Genomic DNA, 24,272 nt, shown 5'->3' with positions numbered 1-24,272 from the left:
TGTAACTCCCAATCTACACATTATTGAGTGATAAATATGATACACACTTGGATATACATACTATCCAATTTGTAACTTTCAAGTATTATTATGTTACAATGTGTGACAATCACCTTATCACATTATTTAATCTAAAACATTATATTATATAAAATATTATTTGATCCAAAATATTATATTATATAAAATATTATATTATATAAAATAATATCACTGTTTATCGTAGTTGAACAAATTTAGACCAAACGGTCAATAATGTTATAATTTTTTTTTCAAATTTCTCAATAAATAATTTACTTTGAAGATTTATGATATAAAAATAAATATAAATTTTGCCAAATATATATAAAATAATTAAATTCCTAATGAGAACAATAAATTTAAGGGGCTATTATTATTATTATTATTATTTGTAAAAAAAAGGTGTAATATTAACTTAGTATTGTTCAATTTATAAAAACAATTCCTTTTCTTTTTTAAGCTACGTTCAATTTACAAAAAATAATTAATTGTTGGACAATAATACGAAAAGAACTCTAACACTCAAATAAATTCGTTTAAAATATTTATCTTTTATTTTATTTGATAAAATATTTTAGAAAAAATTATTCTTACTTTAATTGGGAATCTTTCAGTTTACAGTAATCAGTTCCTAATTTTTTTTTCCATTTATTCTATTTTATTTTCAAGTAGTTTTTGGAATAATCAACTTTAGTACATTTTTTGTGGGACTTCAGGGTGTTGAGCGGTAGGAGCCATATACAAAATTTGTTATTTTTAAAATAATTATATTTAAAATGATATTTTTTTAAAATTTTTGGGGCTTTTATACATTTAAACAAAATTGTATTTTTCATAAAATTTGAGCCTCATTATGTAGGACCTAGACACAGACCTGCCAATGCCTAAAGTCATGCCTAATTCTTAATACAACACTATAGTGTGTTTTGGATATTTATTTAGGTAGTATTTGGTTCTCTCACTAATGAAATAAATTTTAATGTATAATTAATGAAAATTCGAAGATCTATATACACACATTAACAACCTTACAAAAAACCAATTTCATAAAAAAAAATTATTAAAAGTAAAAGGCGGTTAAAATGCTTAATGTTTTCAAAAAGTTGTACTTTTATACTCAATCTTTTATTTTTTCCAGTAAATATAATTGTAACGCCTTGGCTACCCCAGAACCGTTACGGTGAACGGTGAACGGTGAACGAGAAATTTGACCCGCTACCCGAGTCATTTGGTTAAAAACGTGATCTAGGTACTATTAACAAGTTAAGGTGAAAATCAATAAAAAGGAAATGATACATTTCATTAAATAAATAAACTGCTCATGAGGCTTTTAAAATGTTTACAAGATGTCCATAATACAAAAGAGTCGCTACAGTTTCAAATTTACAATCCCCGCCGGCCTAAGCGGCAAAAATAGGGTAAACCCCTAGTCCCTCTGAGAACTCCTTGACCATGGCAGTCAAGCGGCCCTGTATGTACATTACATCGCCCAAGCTCTCCACTCAAGGCTGGCCAAGCTTTTCCTTTCCTTTACCTGCACCACGTAGCACTCATGAGCCGAGGCCCAGCAAGAAAACACAATATAGCATGATATAATATCAACAATAATCATAGTTATTCCTTCAGGACTATCAGTCCAACAAATAGGTGACAATAGCCAAAAGTCACAATAATGAGCATCGCTCCTTCTAGCCATGTGACGATAGGGTCACCAGGGCTTAATCAATAAGTGTTTCACTTATAAGTTTGTTTAGGATAGGTGCAAGGTGATTAGTCACCAACATAACCTTCCTCACGACTCTAGAGTCGAAACTATGGACAACGTCCCTTAGCCTTGTGACAAACGGTCACCGGGGTCATACACCTTGGCTATAGTCATCTGGTCGTAGACCAGGCAAGCGCTTGTAAGTTTCTCGACCCTAGGGTCGGTCAGGCATTAATGCTATAGAGCCATTCAATGCATAATTCTCGACTTTAGAGTCGGTCCCTGACTAGTCAGTGTCTCAAACAGGTAAACAACGTTCAATAGCATTTAACATGCAATCTATGTCCACATATATCAACCAACATGCCTTAATATCAAACCATGCATGTCATATACCTATACAGGGTGCAACTGTATTCATACACTGTTTTCTTACCTCTGGTTCGAGTGAGAATAATTATATGAACGACCCCTGAGAACGATCAACCTTTAAATTCCTCGACGGTCACCTGGTCATAACCAAAATATAGGAATCATCAATAAAAATGATAACCGGGGTTTCCCAAACCAAATCCCAGCCCCCGAGACCTCAAAAACTACCCAACCGGGTACTAGGTCCAACCCCGAGGCCTATGGTTTGAATCCTTAAACTAAAACCCATTTTCTAGCAAATTTTGCCTCTTGGGCCGCGGCCCCAAAAAGCCGTGCCGCGGCACGCCCCTAAGCCTCATCTGCCAGACGCACCTGGGCCGCGGCACACAAAAGCCGTGCCGCGGCACCCAGCCCAGAAAAGCAAGAATGCCCAACACGAACCAGTTTTCAACCCTGCGTTTTCCCTCTCAAACCAGACCCTCAAACCATCTTAAAACCTTCTCCAAACATGTAATTGAACCCCCAAACCTTACCTATAACACCTCCTCACCAAAACCCAATCATCTAACACCAAAAACTCCCTTTAATCCTCACTCCCCACATCAAAATCCATGAGTTAAAAACCAGAACGAAAACAGAGTACTAACTGAAATTAATGGCCAAAACTCACCTTGAGACTAGCTTAAACCTCCCACATAGGCTAACACAAGTGCTCCAACCCAGCCTTGAGTTCCTCTAGCTTGAATTATCACCAAGAACACAAAACTCCCAAAGAAGCAATGAAGGAGATGGAGCAAGGAGGATGTACGGGAATGGAAGAGGCAAACTCTGTTTTTTACTCTATTTGTTCTACAGCCTTCAGCCACTAAACCTTATATAAATCCTCACTAAAATGACCAAAATGCCCTTATACCATTTCAAGCCTCTTAAACCAACCCAAGGGCAAAATTGGTACTTCTAGCTTAACCCGTTAATCATAATTAACGCTTCCTAATTCCCGCTAACCTCAAAATCCTCAAACACCAATATTTCATAACCCGTTACCCTAAAATCCCTGGTAACGCTATAACCTTTAATATCACCCCGAGACTCACCCCAAGCCCCGAGCTCAAACATGTTATGACCAAACCGATAAATCACGTTTAAAGATCGTCTCATGTCGAAATACTCGAACCAATCCACATTATAATGTGGTCTCACAATATATCATTATCGCACATACAAATATACAATTATACCCTCAACAGGCCAAATTACCAAAACACCCTTGTAAACAAATGTGGACTCACATGCATGCATTTAACATTATATTATAATATAATTCTCATAAACATGCATAAACACATTTAAATGGCATAATTAAACAGTTATGGCCCTCCCGACCTACTAAACCAGCCATTAACCATAATAGGGAACCCGGGGCATTACAATAATCAATGTATTTAAAATGTTGCACTTTTATACCTAAATTTTTTTGTGGTAAATATACTCAATATTTTTAAAATATTGCACTTTTATACATATTTTTTTTATTATTTTGATAAATAATAAGAAAGTGAAGAAAAAAGATTGAATTTTAATTATTTTTTAAATTTTAAATTATTTTCTCTTTCTTATTTTTTTTCAAAATAACTATTATATTAAAATTGTTGACCCTGATTTTGGTAAACTGACACGGAGTCAAAATATGTTTGATGTGAATGAATGCGTTGAAAATAACGTAATAGCGAAAAGGATAAGAACACGATCTTTTATAGTGGTTCGGCCCCATGATCTGGTAATAACCTACGTCCACTTAGATTGTTATTGATGTGAGAATCAAATGAGTGATCAAAGAACTAGGGTTCAATGAGTTTCACTAACCTCTGAAGAACAATACAATATTTCCGGTAGAATTACTCTAGTCTCAAATGATTCCAAAGCCAAAAGTCCATTCCTTGAGCTATCTTTCTTTATTTACAGGCTCAAGGGGGATTACATGAATTTGTTACAGATATTCTCTCCTAAATAATCAGATACTAGGAGATTGTGGGAGTTAATTTCAGGATATACAAAGATCTTTATTGGAACATCATGCTGCATGCGGAACCATCGACCAGACTGGTCGCAGGAAAGACTGGGCCGCCTACTGCCTATAATGTGCCTTCTGGTCGATACACTAGTAGAGTTCCTCCAGATGCCAGCCACGTGTCCAGAGATCACTTGCCACGTCATCAATGCCAGTTTTTTGGATAACAAAAATTAATAAAAATAATTTAAAATAATAAAAACTTATATATTTTCATCAATTTAAAATATAATTTTTAATTATTTTTATTAATTTGACCGATTTTAATTTTTTAAGTATTTTAAAAGTAAAAATAATTTAAAATTTTAAAAATAACTAATATTTTATATTTTTTCTTCACTTTCTTATTACTTCTTAAAATATTTTTAAAAATTAGGTATACAAATATAATATTTTAAAAACATTAATTATATTTTCGGTTAAACAAAAATTTAATATAAAAATGTTACATTTTGAAAATATTAAATATATTTACTAAAAAAAATTGAAGATAAACCTTCACCATTTTAAAAATATTATGAATTTTAACCATCATTTAATGTTTTATTAAATAGTAACAAAATTATAGAGCCGCAAAGGTGGAGACCCACCGAGGAATTTAGAGTCAAGCGTGAGAAGATAAAATTAAGCGTACTCTCCCCTATCATTGTCTACACCAAATAATATTATTTAATTGCTTAAATATATTAGAAGGGTCAACTAGGTGCCTGTAACGTGGCTGCTTCAATCATTTCCTTTTCCTTTCCTTTTTCAATTTTTTTTAGTATTGAAAAAAAAAAAGCAGCCCCCAAAACATATGCACATTACTCATTTACTCACCCTGAAAGTCTTTCTTTCTTTTTTTTTTTTCTAGAAAAAATATGCATTTATTTTCTCTGACTAAATACCTCATTCCCCTCCCTTCAAAGGTGGGAAATTAATGTCAGTTGCAATAAAAATAAATAAATACCAATTTTTGTTTACTTCCAATTTGATTAGATTAGCATGTTGGCACAAATTTTCAAGTGGGACAACAGCGTTTTGACTTTGTATTATTTTAATATGTGTCAGTCTAATAAACGAATCCAAAGGTGGGGTAATTTATTCTAGCAAAAAAGTTAGACCAAAATTTGAGCTCTTAATATGTAATGCTTTGACCGACAATATTGAAAAAAATGAGAAAATAAATTAGACCCACACATTATATATATATTTAAAAAAAAAATTATCATCATTCATTAGTATTAAAATATAATATTTATGAGATATTACAGGACTGTAACAGAGAGTAAAAACAAGACAGAGATATGATCTCCGTAAATACAATTTAACTATTTATTTTGTTATGATAACACCAATATAGAACTATTTAATATTAGTGAAACAATAGTAGCATGAAGATCTTCTAAATATTCATTACCAAAAAAATTCCCCAATTTATTGTTTCATTTATAGGATTATTAGCTACCTATAATTATGCGAATAATTATCACTTGTCTACAAGTTGTGCAAAGAAAGGTATGTTAGCATATACGGTAATCGGTATTCTCCCACTCACTATAGTACATACTTTCTAATCTTATATTATTCATTTATTCCTTTCATATATTTAGGTCAATAGATCTTCTTTTGGTGAATAATTTCACAATCATGAAAGGAAATACAATTAGTTTTATAGAAAAATTAGTAACCAAAATGACAAATTTTTTTTACATGTAATATAAGTAAATAAAATTAAAATTGAATGCTAACAGTAACTTTAATTTTGAAAACTGGTTACTTCATTTTTATTTTTTATTAATTATATTTTTTCATCGGCTATGAGCGGGAGAACCGCGTTATACCACAGTCAAAAGCTGAATAGTTTTTTTTTTAGTTTTTTTAATTAGAGAGGCTAGATTTAGAATTAAATTGCATAAAAATTCCGCCCTGTAAATATCGAAAACCATAATATAATTGAATTTTAGTTTACGTATTAATGTGACTATAAATATAAAATATTTTCGTTCAATTTTTATTTTTGTGTGGATACAGAAGCCATAGCTGTCAAATGCCATTCTCAGCTTCCGGGGACGACGATCTGACCTTCTTATTCTCCTGCGGTCTTCTTCTCTGAGCTCTCTACGTATTCTGATTTGCTTTCTGAACCTGTTCTCTATCTTGTTCTTCTGTCAGTATTTCGTTTTGTGAGTCTGTGTCATTGTTGTATGTATCTGCGTTCATATAGATAGATTTATGCGTTTGGTGTATGTATAGATTCAGAACACAGTAAAAAACAATTTTTGTTTTTGTTTTTGTTTTTTCTGGAATAGAATTGTATTAGTAATAAGTTATATAAACAAAACCCGAGCACTTTGAGGCTCGGGGTGATTCAATCCTAAATCAATGGCGTCCGAGGAAGACCTCTGTCAGAAACTTCACCGTGAGAATTGCTATTTGAAGAAATTCAAACTCTACGAAACACCCTCGGTACTGTCTCTTCGTTATTTGTTATTGTTTTTGTATTTTCTGATTTCTTCCTCTTCCTCTTCTTCTTCTTCTTTTCTTTTGTTTCAATTTTTGTTCCTCAATTCTTTATGAATTATGCCTAATTTTTTTGTTATTTATTTTTATTTATTAGGGACTTTTCATCTTTCGTTTGATGAGAACGATTTGTATAATGGTAGAGGTAGGAATGGGGTTTTTTGACATAACATGAATGGTTTTGAATTGAATTGATTGAAACAATATTTTGATTTTTGTTCGGTTGGGTATCAGACAGAATGCCTGAATATGTTCATACTGATTCAGCTTTTGGTAGACATTTAGAAAAATAAGAATAAAATCATTTTTTTTTATTATTTATTAATGAAGATGAATCATAGATTTTTGATGTGTTATTCAAGTTTATTCTTCTTTAAAATGACATGTTCATTGTGGGGTGGATTGTGTTGATGACAATTTTGACTTCTCTACGAAAGAGGACTACTATCATCATTCCTCAAAAACATTATGTTACATGTTCCCGAATTCAGTACACAATTACCAGTTTTATTAATTTTTTCACGATGCAGGAAAGACAAATAGAATTTTCTTGCTCAAATCTCTTATACTTGGTCATTCATGTTCTTCTATGCACAAGTCCTTGAATGATTGTTATTAAGAAACTTATGATGCAGCACTAACAAACAAATCATATTTCAACAGAACTTTTATATGATAGGAAGAGACAAGAGCAGAACACGTTGGAGAGTACTAAAAATTGACCGGTTAGAGCCATCTGAGCTGAAAATTTTTGAAGATGCTACTACATACTCAGAAAATGATTGCTATGACCTTCTGAGACGGTTACATGAAGGAAACAAGGCAATCGGTGGACTTAAGCTTATAGCAATATGTTATGGAATAATTGGTACAATTTACTGCATTTTTCATACTTTTAGATCTTTTTCTCTTTGATATGGAACTAAAATGTTGTCTGCTGGTTGTAGGCTTTGTTAGATTTCTGGGACCTTACTACATGCTTGTTATCACAAAACGAAGGAAGCTTGGAACAATTTGTGGTCATACAATATATGGAATTTCCAAGAGCAAGATGATTCCAGTACCAAATTCTACAGTGCGGTCAAACTTGCCTTATTCTAAGGATGAGAACAGGTCTTTTGTCCATTATGCATGTAAATGTAATATGTACATGGTACTTTTAAAGAGAAAATAAGAGAGTAGCATCAAGAACTAGACATTCTTTAAATGTACATAGAACTGTTTTCTAGTGTGGCTACTTCGTTTTGGTTTGAATTTAATATTTTGGGGTAAATTAGTTTGGTTTTATATCATTTCAGTAGTACACAACTTCTATCCAGAGAAGGTAAACTTTGTACTGTATTTGGTGAGACTTCTTCAATGTGAAGGTGATGAGTTGAGTTTTCTGAATCATAACCAGCTCAAGTTCTTCTGGTACATTAGTTTTTCGTCTAAAGATGAAACACTTAATGTATCTTCCGGATCTTAATAACGATTGTACTTTAAATACTAGATCCTTCATTGTTATTACTGTTTGTATAGTTCTGGTTATTTTCCTGCAAATTGACAGGGACAAAACTCCATTGCTGTAGTGATGTAAAAATAACATGTTGAATGAGACAAGGTATCACAGGGTTTTGCTGGGGGAAAACACTTTCTTTGTATTGTTTTGTTTTTATCTTTTTCATTGTATTTATTTATTTTTATTCTTCTTTGTTCATATAAATTTAATGCTTACAGAGTTTCTTAATCTCCATTTTTTTATTGGATTAACTGATTCTTTTTGCTAATATATGTCCTTTTCTTTTTCTTGTTGCCTTAGATACAAGAGGCTACTATGCACAGTGGATCTCACAAAAGATTTCTATTACAGCTACTCATACAATGTCATGCATAGTCTTCAAAGGAACTTGAATGACTGTAAGGCAGGACAGATTCTTTACGAATCGATGTTTGTTTGGAATGAGTACTTGACTCGTGAAATCCGAATTAATCTGAATAATACTTTATGGACAGTTGCCTTAGTGTATGGTTTCTTTAAACAGGTATGTGTAAGAAAATTTGAAAACAGGTTACTTTAATGAAATAATCTGAATAATGATTTTAGTTGGACTGTTTGTGTGGGAATATTTGAAAATGAACGAGGCAAAGTTGCTGAAATCTTATAGCTTATGCCATTATTAGTACTGCAAACACTCAGATACTATTTGTTTACTATACCCGCTTTTACAATATTTATATGCTTGGTAATTATTTTGCAGTGATCAATCCTTAATATTCAGTATATTTTCTCAATTTTATAAGATCTGATTTTTATAATTTTCTTTCATTCCATCCAGGTTGACCTCTTTGTTTCTGAGCGGGAATTCAAGTTAACTCTCATTGCTAGACGCTCACGCCATTATGCTGGCACCAGGTTTGAATGCATTCAAATGATTGATTAGGATAGCTGATTTAATCTTCAATGGAAATTGTAATGCCTGTCTTAGGTGTCAGTTGTTTCGATTTCTTTCATAAAAACTTTTCAAATCTTCACTGCATTTATCTCTTCTAGATTGCTTTCAATGATTGTTTCCCTTTCTCTGTCCAGATACTTGAAACGAGGTGTAAATGAGAAGGGTAGAGTAGCTAATGATGTTGAGACAGAACAGATTGTTATTGCAAATGCTACTGAAGGTTGCCCGACTCAAATTAGTTCTGTTGTACAGATTCGGGGTTCAATTCCACTTTTCTGGTCACAGGAAACATCACGAATAAATATAAAACCTGACATTATATGTATGAATTCCAAAATCAATCCTCTTTTCTTTTTCCCTCTTTTTAGACGTTTTTTCTGATATTTTTTATTTTTTGGTTTCCTATAGTATCCAAAAAGGACGAAAACTATGAAGCTACAAGACTTCATTTTCAGAATCTTGTCAAGAGATATGGAAATCCAATCATCATTTTAAATTTGATCAAGGTAAGTTTTTTCTCATTATTCTAAGAGCCAAACATCAAATACTGAACGATGCTACTTTCTCTGCTTTCCAACATGAATATGTCAACCCCTAACTAGTAATTTTTCAAGCCCCTCATTTTCTCTTGTTTTTGTTACAATTGTATAACTAACAGACACGTGAGAAGAAGCCTAGGGAGACTATTCTTCGTGCAGAATTTGCAGATGCTGTAAAACATATAAATAGAAGTTTGTCAAAGGAGAATCGTCTTATGTTTTTTCAGTGGGATTTGCACAGACATTCTAGGAGGTACTTTTTTCCCCTTTTTACATAATGAGTAGAAATTTCTGCAAGTTTAGTGTGATTAAATCGGTTTCTATCTTTTGCAGCAAAGCAACTAGTGTTTTGTTACAGCTTGCAAACATGGCTGCATATGCTTTAAGCTTAACTGGGATCTTCTATTGTCAAGTAGCCCCAATTTTAAGTCCCCCGGAAATTCTAGATATTGAGTAAGTTATATCCAAAGATCACCAACTTATTGTACATCCTTTATTTTTCCTTTGTCTTAAACATTTGTTTTTAATGGCTGATTCAGCTTTCTGTATTAGAACCTGTTTAACACATCTCTTATAGACCTAGTTTCTTGGCTTTGCTTAATGCTCTTATTCTTATAACTCTTACTAAAATGTGATTTAGGATCGATAACAACGATGACTGCTCTTCTGAGAACCTTTCTAGTCGAAATGAGAGTGCTGATAACCTGGAAATAGAACTTTGCAACAGTAATTCTACTGGTGATTCCAATAGAAATTGCAATGTCAAACCCTTAATGTATCAGAAAGGGGTACTGAGGACCAATTGTATCGACTGTCTAGATCGTACTAATGTTGCCCAATACGTCTACGGTCTAGTTGCTCTTGGAAGTCAGCTATTTACTTTGGGATTTATAGAATCTCCAAAAATCAATCTAGGTGAGCCTTTGGCTGATGAGCTGATGAAAATTTACGAGACAATGGGAGACACACTTGCATTCCAATATGGTGGTTCTGCAGCACACAATAAGGTAATCTTTTTTGCGTTGCTTGTGTTATAAAAATGCAGATGATAGGAGTTGGAAGAGCCTAATCCTCTCCACCTACCCAACTGCTGGCTAACTTATTTTATTTTGTTTGTTCTTTGTCATATTTTTCATCCCATTCAAAAATTTATTTAAATTCCACATTATGTCAAAACAATTTTCATCGTTTACTTTTTTACATTCTTCATTATAAACAGATATTTTCTGAGAGAAGAGGTCAATGGAAGCCTGCAACGCAGTCGCAAGAACTCATCAGAACTCTACAACGGTATTGCAATAATGCCTACTGGGATCGAGATAAACAAGATGCTATAAATGTGTAAGTGAATTTGTCTTGTGATACCTGAATTTGTTACTGTCAGTCTGTTGCATATGATTCTTCAGGAATCTGCTGAAAGGTTTATTGACACATGACAGAGGAAGTGAAAGTCATCTAATGTTTGCTTGAATTTTCAGATTTTTGGGGCACTTTCAACCACATCCGGGAAAACCTGCACTGTGGGAATTGGGTTCAGACCAGCATCACAATGTTGGAAAGCGTGATTCTAATTTTGCAGATGAGAGTGTTAGGTAAGAAGATGTATATTGTATTGTAAGGCTTATTTAGAGAAAGCCACAATAAATTATTTCCTTTCTCTTGAGTAACAACAGAAGATTTATTATCCTCCAAAAACACCTTACGGTGAAAGTTGCTGTATTTGTAGGGTGAGTATAAAAAGATCCCTTTCAGTTGGCAGTATTCCTTGTGAAAGTGACACGCCTGACGCGAACACCTTAATTGGGTGCAATCAGCCTTTGTCTGAAAAAGTAGCAGCAAACGATGGTCTATCGGATTCTACACCAATAATTCCATCTTGTGAGGATAGTATATCTTCTTTCAGGTCCGCAGTATACACATTTCATTTGCTTGTTGTCTTCAATTTTAATTTCAAGTATTTTCCTGCCAAACTCGCCAGTTTAGTATTATTGTTAATGTTGTTTCCTATAGATTGTTAAGTGATCAGAGGGTGGTGATCTTTTGGTGTCAAAAATTGTATGTTTGATACTTGCTGCCTTTTTCTAGGTATATCCCGTCAATGCCTCAAAAGCAGTTTTTCAAATTCATGCAAGAGGAGCAATTTCTTGAACGTGACCATATTTCTTATGATGAATACGATGAGTGTAACTTCTCAAATATTATGGATGCGGATTGGCTGTCTTCGTCTGGAAATTCTTGTGAAGGAGATGTAAATGAAAGGTAATTTTCATGTTTCATTCTAATTAGGTTGTCCGCTGTTTTTTAGCTTTTACACCTGTTCTTTATTGTTGGCTCTCTCTTATGTCCTAACATCTCTTTCACTTGGATGAAAATATTGCTGGATTAGTACCTCTTAGAATAGACCATAGTCTTTTCTTGTTTTTGTTAAAATTTTAAAACTCAACTGCTGAGTGCTGATGACAAGTGACTGGTCTCTATTATTATATAGGTCTCTTGGCAACCTTTCATCAGAGAATGTTGTGAATGGTCTAAAAATTGATATGAATGAAACTGCAAGTAAATCTAGGTCCACTGATAAGGTGAGTATTTTGTTTCTTTGTTACTCGATCATTTAATTTCATTGTGCTCCCCAGTTAGTAAAAGTGATTCCATTGTATGTGAACGTGTTTCATTGTGTTCGTTAGCGAGCAGCCTTAATTCTGTTTTCTAGATTTGTTCAAAACTTCCTAATCTTCTATGCTTATGAAACTGAAATTATGTTCAAATTAACCCTTTTCTGCATTGTGGTAGGTGATTTATGTTCTCTCTTTCTGATTTTGTAGGAAAGGGATCAAGCTAAACCGGTGGTCAATCGGGACTGCAACTTAGATAAATTGCGTGAGAAATTCGAAAGCTGGGTTTCTGATGGAGGTTTACTCTTCAATTGAGGTAACTAGAATCGCATCAAAAAACAATAATTCCTGCACCATCTTATATGACATCATCCGAAGGATGTGTTTCCTGTACAGCAAATAAATGGTAAAAGGGATCAACAATCAAAAGAATGATAATTCAGCAAATAAATGGAGATAAATTTTGTGCGTGGGATTCAGCGGAATTAATTTTCTCATATGAGATCCTTCATTGTTTATACTCATGGTTACTACTAGTGTACAATCCAACAAACATTCACAATTCTTTCAGTTTTCCCTAACTTGACCAAACTTCTTTTCTTCTGTGTATAGAACTTACAAGTTTTTAACTTTGTAAATATTGTAATATATCTTTAGATCTGCCAATTGACAATGTCTTAACATTTCGTTTTTATTTTGGCATAGTTTTTCGTTTTCCTTAATTTACAAAACAATTAGTATGCTCGAAGGTTGGCTCCTCTATAGTAAATTTGAGCAACCTGTCATATTCCATATCGGTTAACTATGCTCAAACGTTTTAACTACGCTAATTTGCAAAGCGACATTTATAGGGGCTATTTTCCATCAAAGTATAATTATTTATAGGGGCTATGTGAGATATACATTTGGTGTAAGCAATGTGCATATTACTAGGTTCTGGATCTAAACCTATATAATTCCTCCGAAGTAATCCAATTACAAAAAATTAAATTGAATTGTATTTGATAAGTTGAATGTTAATTGGATTTGATCAGAGATGGAGAATGAGACTGTGAAAATCTAATTAGGAACCGTTCCAATCCAATTACAATTAAAATATGTATTTTTAATGCATATGATATTATAAATAAATATACTTAATTGGATTGTTGTTGTTTTTGGATGCTATGTTAGCATTTTTGAGATATTGTTGTTGTGTTCATGTTATGTTACTATCTAAGTATTTTAGTTGTTGGTTTTGATATATTAGTTTTAAATTTAAATGGTTGTGTTGTAAACTTAAGACTTTAACGACTTACTGTGGTAATTGTAAATACTTAATTGAATATTATTACTAAATAATGTATAGTATTTTGTATGTTTTTTTTATTTGTTAAGCTTTTAATATTAAAATTTAGGTTCAAAGATAAAATAACCTATCCAATCCAATTACAAATGGATTGGATTTGATTGTATTTTAAGGCAAAATTGGATTGGATTGGATGATGATATCCAACATCCAACATTTAATTGAATTGGATTGGTTAGAGATAAAAATATGATATTGTATTAGATGAGCACCCTACATATTATTAGTTTATGATAAAAATAACACAGTACCACGTGATGAATTAGTAATTAATCGGATCAGACTTAATAATTTAGGATTGAAAATAAACAAATAAGTAACAATTTTTGTAAAATAAACAAATAAGTAACGCTTTCTGTTTTAATTAGTAATACATGTTTATTCCTATGAATTAGTAATAAACAAATTAGGCTTAATAATTTAGGATTGAAAATAAACAAATAAGTAACAACTTCCTGTTTTAATTAGTAATTCCGATAAATTAGTAATTAAACCGGATTAGGCTTAATAATTTAGGATTGAAAAGAAACAATTTCCTATTTTAATAAATAATTCCCCTTTATTCCATAAATGGTGTAGAGAAAGGTAGTAAATACAAAATGGAGGTGTATAAAGGCGTTAGAGGGACATAACACAGAGCTTCTCTGCATAATCAATATGTTTGGGGTGGTTTAGAATATGAGAAATTTGCAATAAAAGTTCTAAAGTTTCTAATTTGTTGGACTTGTATCCCCAATTTTTACTTTTAGGACAAGAAGAATAAGTGCAAATGAGTATTTTTGTATGAACGAAAATCTATAACATATCTTTCAAAGAATTAACAAAACTAGTATATTTTTTAATTGGCATGCATTAATGTATGTGCTCTGAGACATCATTTTCCAGCCACCATTTTCCCTGCATTCTCCACCATCCCGAATCATTTCTCCACATCGATTCACAACTTCATTTACGCGATTCCGATACTGCCTTTTCTTGTTTGCCCACGACTCTTTATTTCTCATTCGATTTGGCTGTAGTGATGACATACAAATGGTTAATGGTCTTGTTGGGTGAATCTCGACTTTTTAGTAACCGTCACATTGTTCGCCACTTTCCACCCTCTCATTAGTTACTTTAACCACAGCGGTGCCTTGAGCATACCACAAAGGTTGCACTGTACACTCTTGCTCATTCATTCAACCCTACAATTGGTTGCTTTTATTAACCAAAGTGATGAAAGCAAAGCAATGGCTTTGACATTTAATCTCAAATGGTTGTCTAAAGGCGATGGTTTGGAGAATTTTCCCTAGTAATCATTCTCTTTGATAAATATAATAGCATTTTTATCTTCCAAAAGAAAAAAACAAACTAATTTAAAAGGTGCAATACAAATATATTGGAAATAACCATCGCCAACAGATGATCATCGAAACAAGAAAAACTAGTCAAAAGATATTACAGAACTCGAGAACACTAGCACCATCAAGATACACAAACTAACACATTTTTATTGGATAACCAAATAAATGTAGACTGATAATGTACTATTCTAGCATGAAATGACTATTCACAATGGCACCGCCAATTTTAAATCATAGAGAAACATAATCATCGTAAAATTGTGAAACTGACCAATATGATCAAAATTTGTATCTAACCGTGCCTTCTTCCAATTCAAAAACTTGAAAAACATTTTAAATATCACGTTAAAAGTAGTACAAAAACTCAAAAGTCTAAAACTTGAGGGGCGTCACAACCAAAAATTCACATCCCAAAAAGGATGGATAATACATAAAATCTAACTTAAACTATGGTTTGCAATGATGTTGGGATAGAAGTTTTGTAAGGCAGCAGAGATATCTCATTCCCAGCCTGTAGGAGCAGTTTCGGTGGGTAATTGAGCAGGTGGAATTGCAGCATCCCATCCTTCCGCAGCCAAAGGTACTGCAGCTAATAAAAATAGGCAAAGATAATAATAGTTAAAAAAACAAACCTTTAAGAAACAAACTAACACAAACTTCTTAGCATAAAAGCACATGGGGCAGAAAAGAAATGACAGTATACTAAACCTGCTTCGGTAGTCCAGCCCACAGCAGGAACAGCTGGAATAGCACCTGTAACTTCAGCGGGCCAAGGAGCATCGGCTATTTGGCTAGGCCATTGTTCAGCAGAAAGGCCAGCAATGCCAGAAGTTGCATAATCAGTAACTCCATAGTCTGCACCAACAATGGCTTCTTCATCCTCCTCTTGTTTAGCCTCCTCAGGCTCCCTATAGAAGAATAAATCTACCTGCAAATGGAAAGAAGAATAAATCCAAAGCAAATATGTTTAGAAAGGCCAGACTCGAATTAACTTTTGAGCTTAAAATTATTAACTACTAATGTTTAGTTTTTTACCATCACATCCCATTTGTGCCCTGCACGAATTGTGCCACGCATCTCCAAAACCATTCTTGCCAAAAGCCAAAAGAGGCATCCAATGCTGTGTTTCCCCTTGTTATTGGCAGGGATACCAATGTCAACATACCTCATTGGCGAATCAGTGTCACAAAAAGCAATGGTGGGGATGTTACCAAGAGCAGCTTCCTTGATGGGCTGCAGGAAAGTCATATTTATTAGATAATTATAGTTAAACATTCAGAATTATCCATTATAAAATAAAGATGAACAAAGCGCTATTTGGAGTGTAGTAATCACCTGGTGATCTGTTCTTGGGTCGGTAAGAATAAGGAGACGAGGCTCATTGAAAGATGTCTGGAGCTGATTAGTGAAGGTACCAGGAGTATGCCTTCCAGCAATTGCATGAGCACCGGTGTACTGAGCAAACTTAAGTACTGCTCTTTGACCATAAGGCCTTGCAGACTGGACAATCATGTCCTGGGGATTCTCTATAGCAACAATAACCCTGGCAGCAAGCTGGAGCTTTTCCCACGTCTTCCCGAGGTTGATAATGTAAATCCCTAAATCCATAAGACACAGCGTTTTTGTCAAAAGTGGGAAACTATAGTGTTCTCCCTCAACTAGCTTTAACAATAAATTATAACATAAAAAAATGTAAAAAAAAATATATATAGAAAATGAAAGCAATTACAGGATTTCCCAAACGCCAATTTTCAACAAGTTCCCTTAGTCAGATCCCATGGTGACAAAAACCAAGCGAATCAAATCCAATAAAATTGAATAGAGATCTATAGAATACCTGAAAACTAGACTGAAAATGAAACAAAACAAGCACGGTACAAATCCATTTGCGAAGATAAACAACAAAACGTCCACTTTATCGTTTCAGGTTAAAATAGAGTTTACCCACTACTTCATCGACTCTACTAATGCATTATCAAAATAAAGGACCCATTTTCTCCCCCTTTCTTTCTCTCGACATTTTAGCCACGAAACAATTTCAACGGAAAAAATAAAAAACAAGTTGAACATACCATCGTTTCGGCGCTTGAAGACGTAACGCTCCATCTGAAAATCACAGTTCTTGGTGCCAAGGTGGACTTCAGCAGCCAACATCATTTGAATGTCAGCTTCTTTCTGAGAGAGCTGACGCGGCGGGGCAGTGGTGTTTCCGGTCGCCATGGCTGAGAAGTGCAATCACAGTCGCAGCCTCGCAGGTACTGATGGAGGAAGAGAGTACAAACGATTGCTAGAGATTTTGGAATGCTTGTTTTAGAGCATCTTATATATGTGCCTCCCCGAAACCCTAGCCAAGCCAACCCTTTTGCCCTTCTATTTTTTTTTTACACTATTTTTATTTTTTATTTTATTATTTCCATCTTATTAAAATTATAGCACTTTCTCAAAAAAAAAAAATATATATTAAGAATTATAGTGCCTAGCGATTAAAAAATATATTTTAGATATAATAGAGGTGTATAAATGTAAAGTATTTCTCGTAATGGTTATAACAAATAATAGAAAGACATTTATTTTCTTAAAATATATTTATGTTACATATACATCTTTAAATTAAAAGACTAAAATATATTCTTTTAAATTATTAAATCTATTTATAAAATTTTAGGATTTTTCAGTATATCTCAATTCTAATTTTTAATTAATTCTTTTAAATTAAATTTTTCTAAATTTTTAAAACTTTATATATTAAATCAATACTTTATTTCTATTCCGTCATTTAAATAATATACAATAATTTTAATAATAGATATTATTTCTACTAATCACTATGTTTAATCTAATGTGGTTATTTTCAAATTTTGATCTTTTTTACAATTTTTCTTTTAATTTTACTTGCTATAAACACTATTTTTTTTCTAATTTATGTTTTATGCTTCTATATAATCAATTATTAGGCTAAAATCATTATTATTTAATTATTTTTTCTTCTTTCATTTTCTTCATCTTTTAATTTAAAAATATGTCAAATATTTCAATTAGGAGAAGACATGATCAAGAGAAGGTACAAGGAAGGCTAGAGAATAAGAATAAGAAGGTTCATGGATAAAATTAAGGGTTACTGTGCGCTGCAGTTTGCGGTTTTGAATTTTGTAAATGCGGTTCAATCTGCACGCATCGTAATGTATATAAATTTTTATATATTTTTCTTTTAATTTTACTACATTTAAACTTTATACATATATATTTATATAGTATAATATACACAATATCTAGAAAAATCATTATGTTTCATAAGTTGCTAACGCATATTCTACTTCTACCTAATGATATTCATTATTAATTAAAAAAATTACTTCTATGTCACATTTTTTTCTTTGTTATTAGTTTGTTGTATTTTTATTATTTTGCTAAAAGTTTATTAGTTTGTTGTATATTTATTATTTTGTTAAACTCTCTTTAGTTATGAGTTTTATAATAAATCTTTATTAATTATAATGTTTAATTCTTAAATCATTTGGCGATATATATAAACCGCCCACACTGCACCGCACCTCACCGCATCGTATTTTTGCGATGTAGCTTAAGATTTATGTGGGGTAAGTTGCGGTTTAGAAAATTGCTCAAACCCCATATGCAGTGCGGTCTAATAAATTGACAAAAAACTGTACCGCCCACACCACGAACACCCCTAAATAAAATAAGTAGTGCATAGTGGAAAAAAAGAATGAAAAAAAAGAGGATAATGATATGGTGACCATCGTGATCATTGACCCAATTTAGCAAAATTTATATTTTTATAAATAATACAATATGTAAAAAATTTGATTTTTTTTTATAATTAGTATATGAAAACATTTTTTTGATGTATTTTTTTTCTTAAAAAATGTTTAAATACCAATAAATAAAAATCCTTAATGAGTAAATTATGAATTGTAAATTTTTTTCTAATTTAGAAAATAGCTTCTCAAATTTTTATTTGGACCTTACCTTTGAAAAAGACTTTTTATTAAAAAATTACTTTTTATTTTACATCCAAAAGGATTTTTTAATCCTAAAAGTTAAAAAAACATCTTATAGAAGCTTAGCCTAATGGGCATGTTATGTTGCACCATCTATGAGCTTCCAAATAACATTAATTTTGCATTTGATGTTGTAGTAAATCACCAAAAAATAATTATGAAAATGTTGAAAGGAGCTAGAAATCCTGGTGAGTTAGAGTTAGAGATGGATGATGAAGGTAGTGAATTCCCGATTGTATGTCTAGGACTACACATCGAATGAGTTTTGTGAGTTTTGGGAGCTCGGGTTCATATTTGGTGGGTTCTAGTTTGAGGAAATGAATATCGAACGAGTTTGAAATGATCTTGGATTTCATGAAGTTTGAGCTGTGGATTTTTCTAATGGGTATTGTGGAAGTGATCTTATAAATCTTAAATACACATGCATACATAATACATGAATTCATTAATATATATAGATTTATCTACCCTAAATCTACACATACATAGACCATAAACTTTGTTGGGCCACTAACAAGAGAGGAAAAACTATTGTGCTACTGGATTGTGGTTGAATTGTATGCATGCACATATCATGTGTGATGACATGAACATTTAAGTGAACACCTTAGTTGATAACCACTTGTGTGGTTTAGTGTTCAATAACAAACATCTTGGTTGACAAATCATGTTGATTATGTGAGGATGAATCCATATATATAATATAGATTATATGACCTTTAAGGAAGTGACATAAAAAATTAGGCAGTATAAATAGGCTTTCTACAAGTCAAAAGCAAGGGCAAAGACATTATTAGAAGGGTTTGTTATTGAGCAATATCTTGGATGTCTATTTTAAACAAGTACGAGTTACTAATCCTAGAAGTGATAAAAACTAAAATTCAAGATGACATGAGAATTTTTTAAGACAATTTATATATACTCGAAGGCCTCTGAGTATGGATTTTGGAAGGTTGTAGATTTTTAATTAGGTTAGATTGAGAAAGAATTTTTCGAGCATCACTTTAAATAGTTGATACAAATTTCATCTTCTCAATAACATGTCATTAAGGAAAAACATAACACATAAACTAGGAGATGGTTTTTAAAATTACAGCTTAAGCAAGTTCACTATAATAAGTTATATGTATGTGTAAACCTTAAAAATTATGTTGATTCAATTTAGGAAGGGGCTGCAAATCTTTTATTAAAAATGCTAACCAATAGATAATGGATTAGAAGAGTATTACTAAGGGCACTGATAGTGCTTAATATCACCTAACGTGGCATATCGGTGTAATTTAGTATCATGTCCCATATTTTTAATGTAAAATATAATGTACGAGACCTGATTATAAATAATATCAATCAATACAAAGTGGTAATAGACAAAGTACCCTATATCATTACTTAAACTATCAAGATAAAAGATTATTGGATGTCAAAATGGTGCCTTGCCCTCCCAAATCTACTCTTTACTTTAAAATTATTAACCAAAACACAACTTTTTTTATTTTACCTCAAACTTTTACATAACACCATTCATCAATTTCTCTATTTTTTCTCTGCATCATCTAAATATTATATTTTAATAATTTTAAAAATAAAATAATTAAATATAATATTATCACACATATATACAAAAGTTTATAAAAAATTAATTAAATATTTATAGCTTAATGAACAATGTTTCTCTAAATATGAAGAATCACTATTCATTAAGGTAAAAAAAAATGTAAACTAGCTCAATTTGACTTCACCAATTGGAAGTCTACTTCCACTATTTTTTCTCTATATTTTAGATCATAAAGTATTTTACCTCATCCATCAAGAATGCTCTTATGCTTTATGTTAAAGACTCCAACTCAAAATAACCAAATCTTTCTTCCTACTTCTTCCCGCCCTACTGCCTTTGTAACTACTCGTGGTCGTGGTAGGGGTCCTGGGGACTGCAAATCAAACTCATCTTTCAACAGCCAAAGAATCTCTTTAGTTTGTTCTTTATTAGCGACCTTATTTCTCTTAAAATATGCAATCAGAAGGCCTGTAATCTTTTTATTTTAGTGAAAATTATATTCAATATCACTTTTTTTTTCTTTCAAACATATAACTCTTAGATTACCATATAAATGTAGCAAATAATCCATAATTTTTATATAATTAAGTTATAAAATTTGAAATTTACTTATTTAAAATATCATATATTATATAGTTTTTGTTAATAAAAAATATTTTGAGAAACTAGTAATATAATAGAGCGATACTTAAACTTGTATACATTTGTTTTTTTTAAAAAGGCTATTTCTTTTAAAATTTGCCTTTATTCCTTTAAAAAAAAGTTGTTGAATTATAGTAAATTGCCCAAAACAGTGGCATCAAGAAGCTAGTGTCGCATTTGAAAAATTGTAGAAAAATAATAATTTTACATTATTGATTACCTAAATTTTCCTTGTTATATAAGTCTCTCATTTGCATCTTATTAAATTGATACCCATAACAAATGACTTTTTTTTTTTTAGGATAATAATTAATAAATGTCCCTTATTTTTAAGTTAGAGAAAAATAGTATTTTTTTAAATTTAATTTTATTATATTTTTATTTTTCCAATTTTATCTTTTTCTATCATTTTTGTATTTATTTAGAAGCGTATGCCTTTAATATCGTTGTATATGTATATTAGTTTTGTTTAATTAATTTTTATTTTAAAGTTATATTTATTTTTTTTCATTTTTATGAGCTATTGGTATATTATTTCGGATGATATTTAGTTTCTATTTTGTTATACTTAATGGTAGTATATAATTTTGTATCATGGTATATACATTTTAATGGTAGTATATAATTTTGTTAGCATAGTATATATATTTTTGAGTAATAATTTTGTAAGTTTTGTTAGTATATTATTTTTTAAATCAGTATATGTATTTTGTGGTATGGTATATCATTTTTTTAGATTATATATAAGTTCTATCTTGTTATATGTAATTGTGGTATATAATTTTGCTAACATGATATATACATTTTAATGGTGGTATATAATTTTGTTAGCATGATATATATAGTTTTAGTAATAATTTTTTAAGTGTTGTTGGTATATTATTTTCTAACTTACTACATATGTTTTTTGTGGTATGCTATATCATTTTTTTTTATAAGACGATATTTAGTTTTTATTTTTTTATATATATAATGGTGGTATATAATTCTGTTAGCATGTTATACATATATATATATATATTTGTTGACGCGGTTCTTCGCCAACAGGAAATTAAGAAAAGAAGAGAAAGGGATTAGTGCTTATGTTGAACCGAAACAGATATATGATCTTAAGAAAATGAAATGGCGACTCAAAGTACGTTTTTTGAGTGGTTCAAATGTTAAAATCCTTCTACTTCACTAGTCAGTATTATTGCTATATCCTGGATATTTGATTATAGGGTATTTCTTACAATTGAGAATCCAACCCCTATTAACTCCCAAGGTCTCCATATTTATAGGAGAGGGCACCTGGGAGTTGGTAAGAAGGTCATCCTGTGACCTTCTTACCTATCATGTCAATTCTGTGACATTCATGATTAATTCCTAAACCTGACACATAAGTATGGTCAAATCAATAGGAAAGGAGATAATGGGCCGCACGGCCCAACCCAGTCGTGGGTGTCTGAATACACACGTTCCTGCTGCGTGTCCGAGAAGTTAGGGATATATCAAACACGTGATGTCTGATATATGCGCGTTTACCTTGCGTGGTTGACTTTATAAAGGGTCATAGCCTTCACTCCAGCTCGTACTACGAGCTGGATACTTAACTCGACCTTCAGCCTTCAGAGCCCAGACTCCGTCCTTAAGTTATCAGAGGCGAACCCTTAGGTTACCTCGAACTAAGGAGGTATGATCTTACGACGGTAGTTTCAGTTTTGGGGATGTCCACGAGATAATCATGATTAGGCCGCAGCTCAGCTCGCTAATCAGCCCGTGGGAAAATCAGGGCGTACATCTGCCCCCCAAGCCCCTGCTCGTGGTATACGACGTCGTATAAGGCCACAGTAGGGACTTTTAGGCCTCCCCGTGAACTCTTCACATTCCACATTTTACGCAGGCGCCTGATACGTGGAACATCATGATTGGTGACGGTACATCTTCCGAGAACCGCATTTAATGGCCTAGCCTATGCCCAGCCGTCGTTTCGTATTTCAAGTGGAGGGCCTTGGATCCCACATCAGGGCCATCCAACGGCCCTTTTTACGTGATCCTTCACGTATATAACAAGGGTGGCCACCCTACGCATGGGCCACCCTTTTATTTGAAATTTCTCAGAAACTCTCTCCTTCTTCTCTCTTTATCTTAGAAGCAAAAACCCTCTTCTTTGTGACCGCCATTCTCAGCGTTCAAGAAGCTCAGGCGTAAGGACTCCTTCAAAGCTTTGGAAACAAATACTCCGGCGAAGCTCCCACCTAGGCGACACCTTCATCCACCTCCCAACCAAGCACTCTGTAAGTCCTCTGACCATGCGTGTTTTGAAAATATTTTTCACTGTAGCTTAGGTAAATATTTACTGTAGCCACATGCAAGGGTTTACTGGTTTTTGTGGGTATGAAGGGTGAAAGCCTTTTAGGTTAGGGTATTTTTGCTGTAGGAAATCGTTTTAGGAGTATGGTTTACAGGATGCATTTTCTGGGGAAAATTTATGGGTAGGAGTTTTGGAATTTTGGGTGCAAAACCGGGTAGCTTAGGGGACACTCTTCACAGGCGGTTTTGCCTTTCATGCCTATTGGAACTTTCCCTCCAAGGAAAAATTTTAACCTGACCTTCCTGACACACGAATTCCCAGTAATCGGGGATCTGTTGGGAGCATAGGCGCGTGTTCATTGAACTGCGTGGTCTCACTCTCCACGGGCTGGGCTTTTCTCAGTGTTGAGTCTAGTTTTTGTCATGTTTAGGTGATGTTTTAAGTAGTCTTTTATTTCGTTTTTCTTTCATTTAGTGTGGGTTTATGCTTTGTTTGTCTGTCTTTGTGAATATCAGGAAGAATTGAGCACTTGGAAGAAAATGTCAAAGAAAGGGAAGAAATAACCAAGTTTTTCATCATATTTCAGGAAAGAATGGATCTTAACATAATTTGGAAGTGTTGGTGAATTTTTTGGATGAAAACTTGAAAAATTGAGAAATCCCTTAAAAGCCACGGCATGAGCAAAGTAGAGCCGCGGCTAGGTGGTGAAACAGAACCACTGTTTTGAAGGAGAACCTTGGGCCGCGACATGGCTAGAGAGGGCCGCGGCATAGTTGGGCTTCAACCCAGAATTCGTTCACACGGGCCGTGGCATGGAA

At 32.6% G+C, this 24,272-nt stretch overlaps 2 protein-coding genes across 3 annotated transcripts; one reads left to right on the top strand and one right to left on the bottom strand.

Annotated features, from left to right (window-relative positions):
• Nucleotides 1-6,132: 6,132 nt before the first annotated feature.
• On the top strand, nt 6,133-12,948 carry LOC133794596 (phosphoinositide phosphatase SAC2-like). The gene is made up of 16 exons (XM_062231927.1): nt 6,133-6,614; nt 7,332-7,536; nt 7,616-7,781; nt 8,470-8,692; nt 8,987-9,063; nt 9,238-9,425; nt 9,512-9,609; nt 9,762-9,895; nt 9,976-10,095; nt 10,283-10,649; nt 10,862-10,983; nt 11,121-11,234; nt 11,369-11,545; nt 11,728-11,901; nt 12,131-12,221; nt 12,465-12,948. Exons 1-16 carry the CDS (start codon nt 6,531-6,533, stop codon nt 12,567-12,569), a joined length of 2,445 nt encoding a protein of 814 aa, XP_062087911.1. The 5' UTR covers nt 6,133-6,530; the 3' UTR covers nt 12,570-12,948.
• A 2,282-nt stretch (nt 12,949-15,230) lies between these two features.
• On the bottom strand, nt 15,231-17,273 carry LOC133794595 (small ribosomal subunit protein uS2-like). 2 transcript variants are annotated; one of them, XM_062231925.1, is made up of 5 exons: nt 17,018-17,273; nt 16,281-16,543; nt 15,981-16,178; nt 15,654-15,873; nt 15,231-15,534 (listed from the first exon to the last, which is right to left on the bottom strand). In XM_062231925.1, exons 1-5 carry the CDS (start codon nt 17,163-17,165, stop codon nt 15,446-15,448), a joined length of 918 nt encoding a protein of 305 aa, XP_062087909.1. In that variant the 5' UTR covers nt 17,166-17,273; the 3' UTR covers nt 15,231-15,445. The 2 variants fall into 2 exon arrangements, with proteins under 2 accessions (XP_062087909.1, XP_062087910.1); XM_062231926.1 differs by having other exon boundaries at nt 15,231-15,528.
• Nucleotides 17,274-24,272: the final 6,999 nt, after the last annotated feature.

Source organism: Humulus lupulus, chromosome 8 (genome assembly GCF_963169125.1).
Source record: "Humulus lupulus chromosome 8, drHumLupu1.1, whole genome shotgun sequence".
NCBI classification, from domain to species: Eukaryota; Viridiplantae; Streptophyta; class Magnoliopsida; order Rosales; family Cannabaceae; genus Humulus; species Humulus lupulus.
This window is presented reverse-complemented; position numbering and strand designations above follow the sequence as displayed.

Bases quoted from the DNA above. Each gene is read 5' to 3' on its own strand.
- LOC133794596 (XM_062231927.1), top strand. From the start codon at position 6,531: ATGGCGTCCGAGGAAGACCTCTGTCAGAAACTTCACCGTGAGAATTGC. The intron at 9,896-9,975 runs GTACTTTTTTCC...TATCTTTTGCAG, and splicing joins TTGCACAGACATTCTAGGAG to CAAAGCAACTAGTGTTTTGT. The intron at 11,546-11,727 runs GTCCGCAGTATA...GCCTTTTTCTAG, and splicing joins GATAGTATATCTTCTTTCAG to GTATATCCCGTCAATGCCTC.
- LOC133794595 (XM_062231925.1), bottom strand. From the start codon at position 17,165: ATGGCGACCGGAAACACCACTGCCCCGCCGCGTCAGCTCTCTCAGAAA. The intron at 16,544-17,017 runs GTATGTTCAACT...TTATGGATTTAG, and splicing joins CTTCAAGCGCCGAAACGATG to GGATTTACATTATCAACCTC. The intron at 15,535-15,653 runs GTTTAGTATACT...TATTTTTATTAG, and splicing joins GGGCTGGACTACCGAAGCAG to CTGCAGTACCTTTGGCTGCG.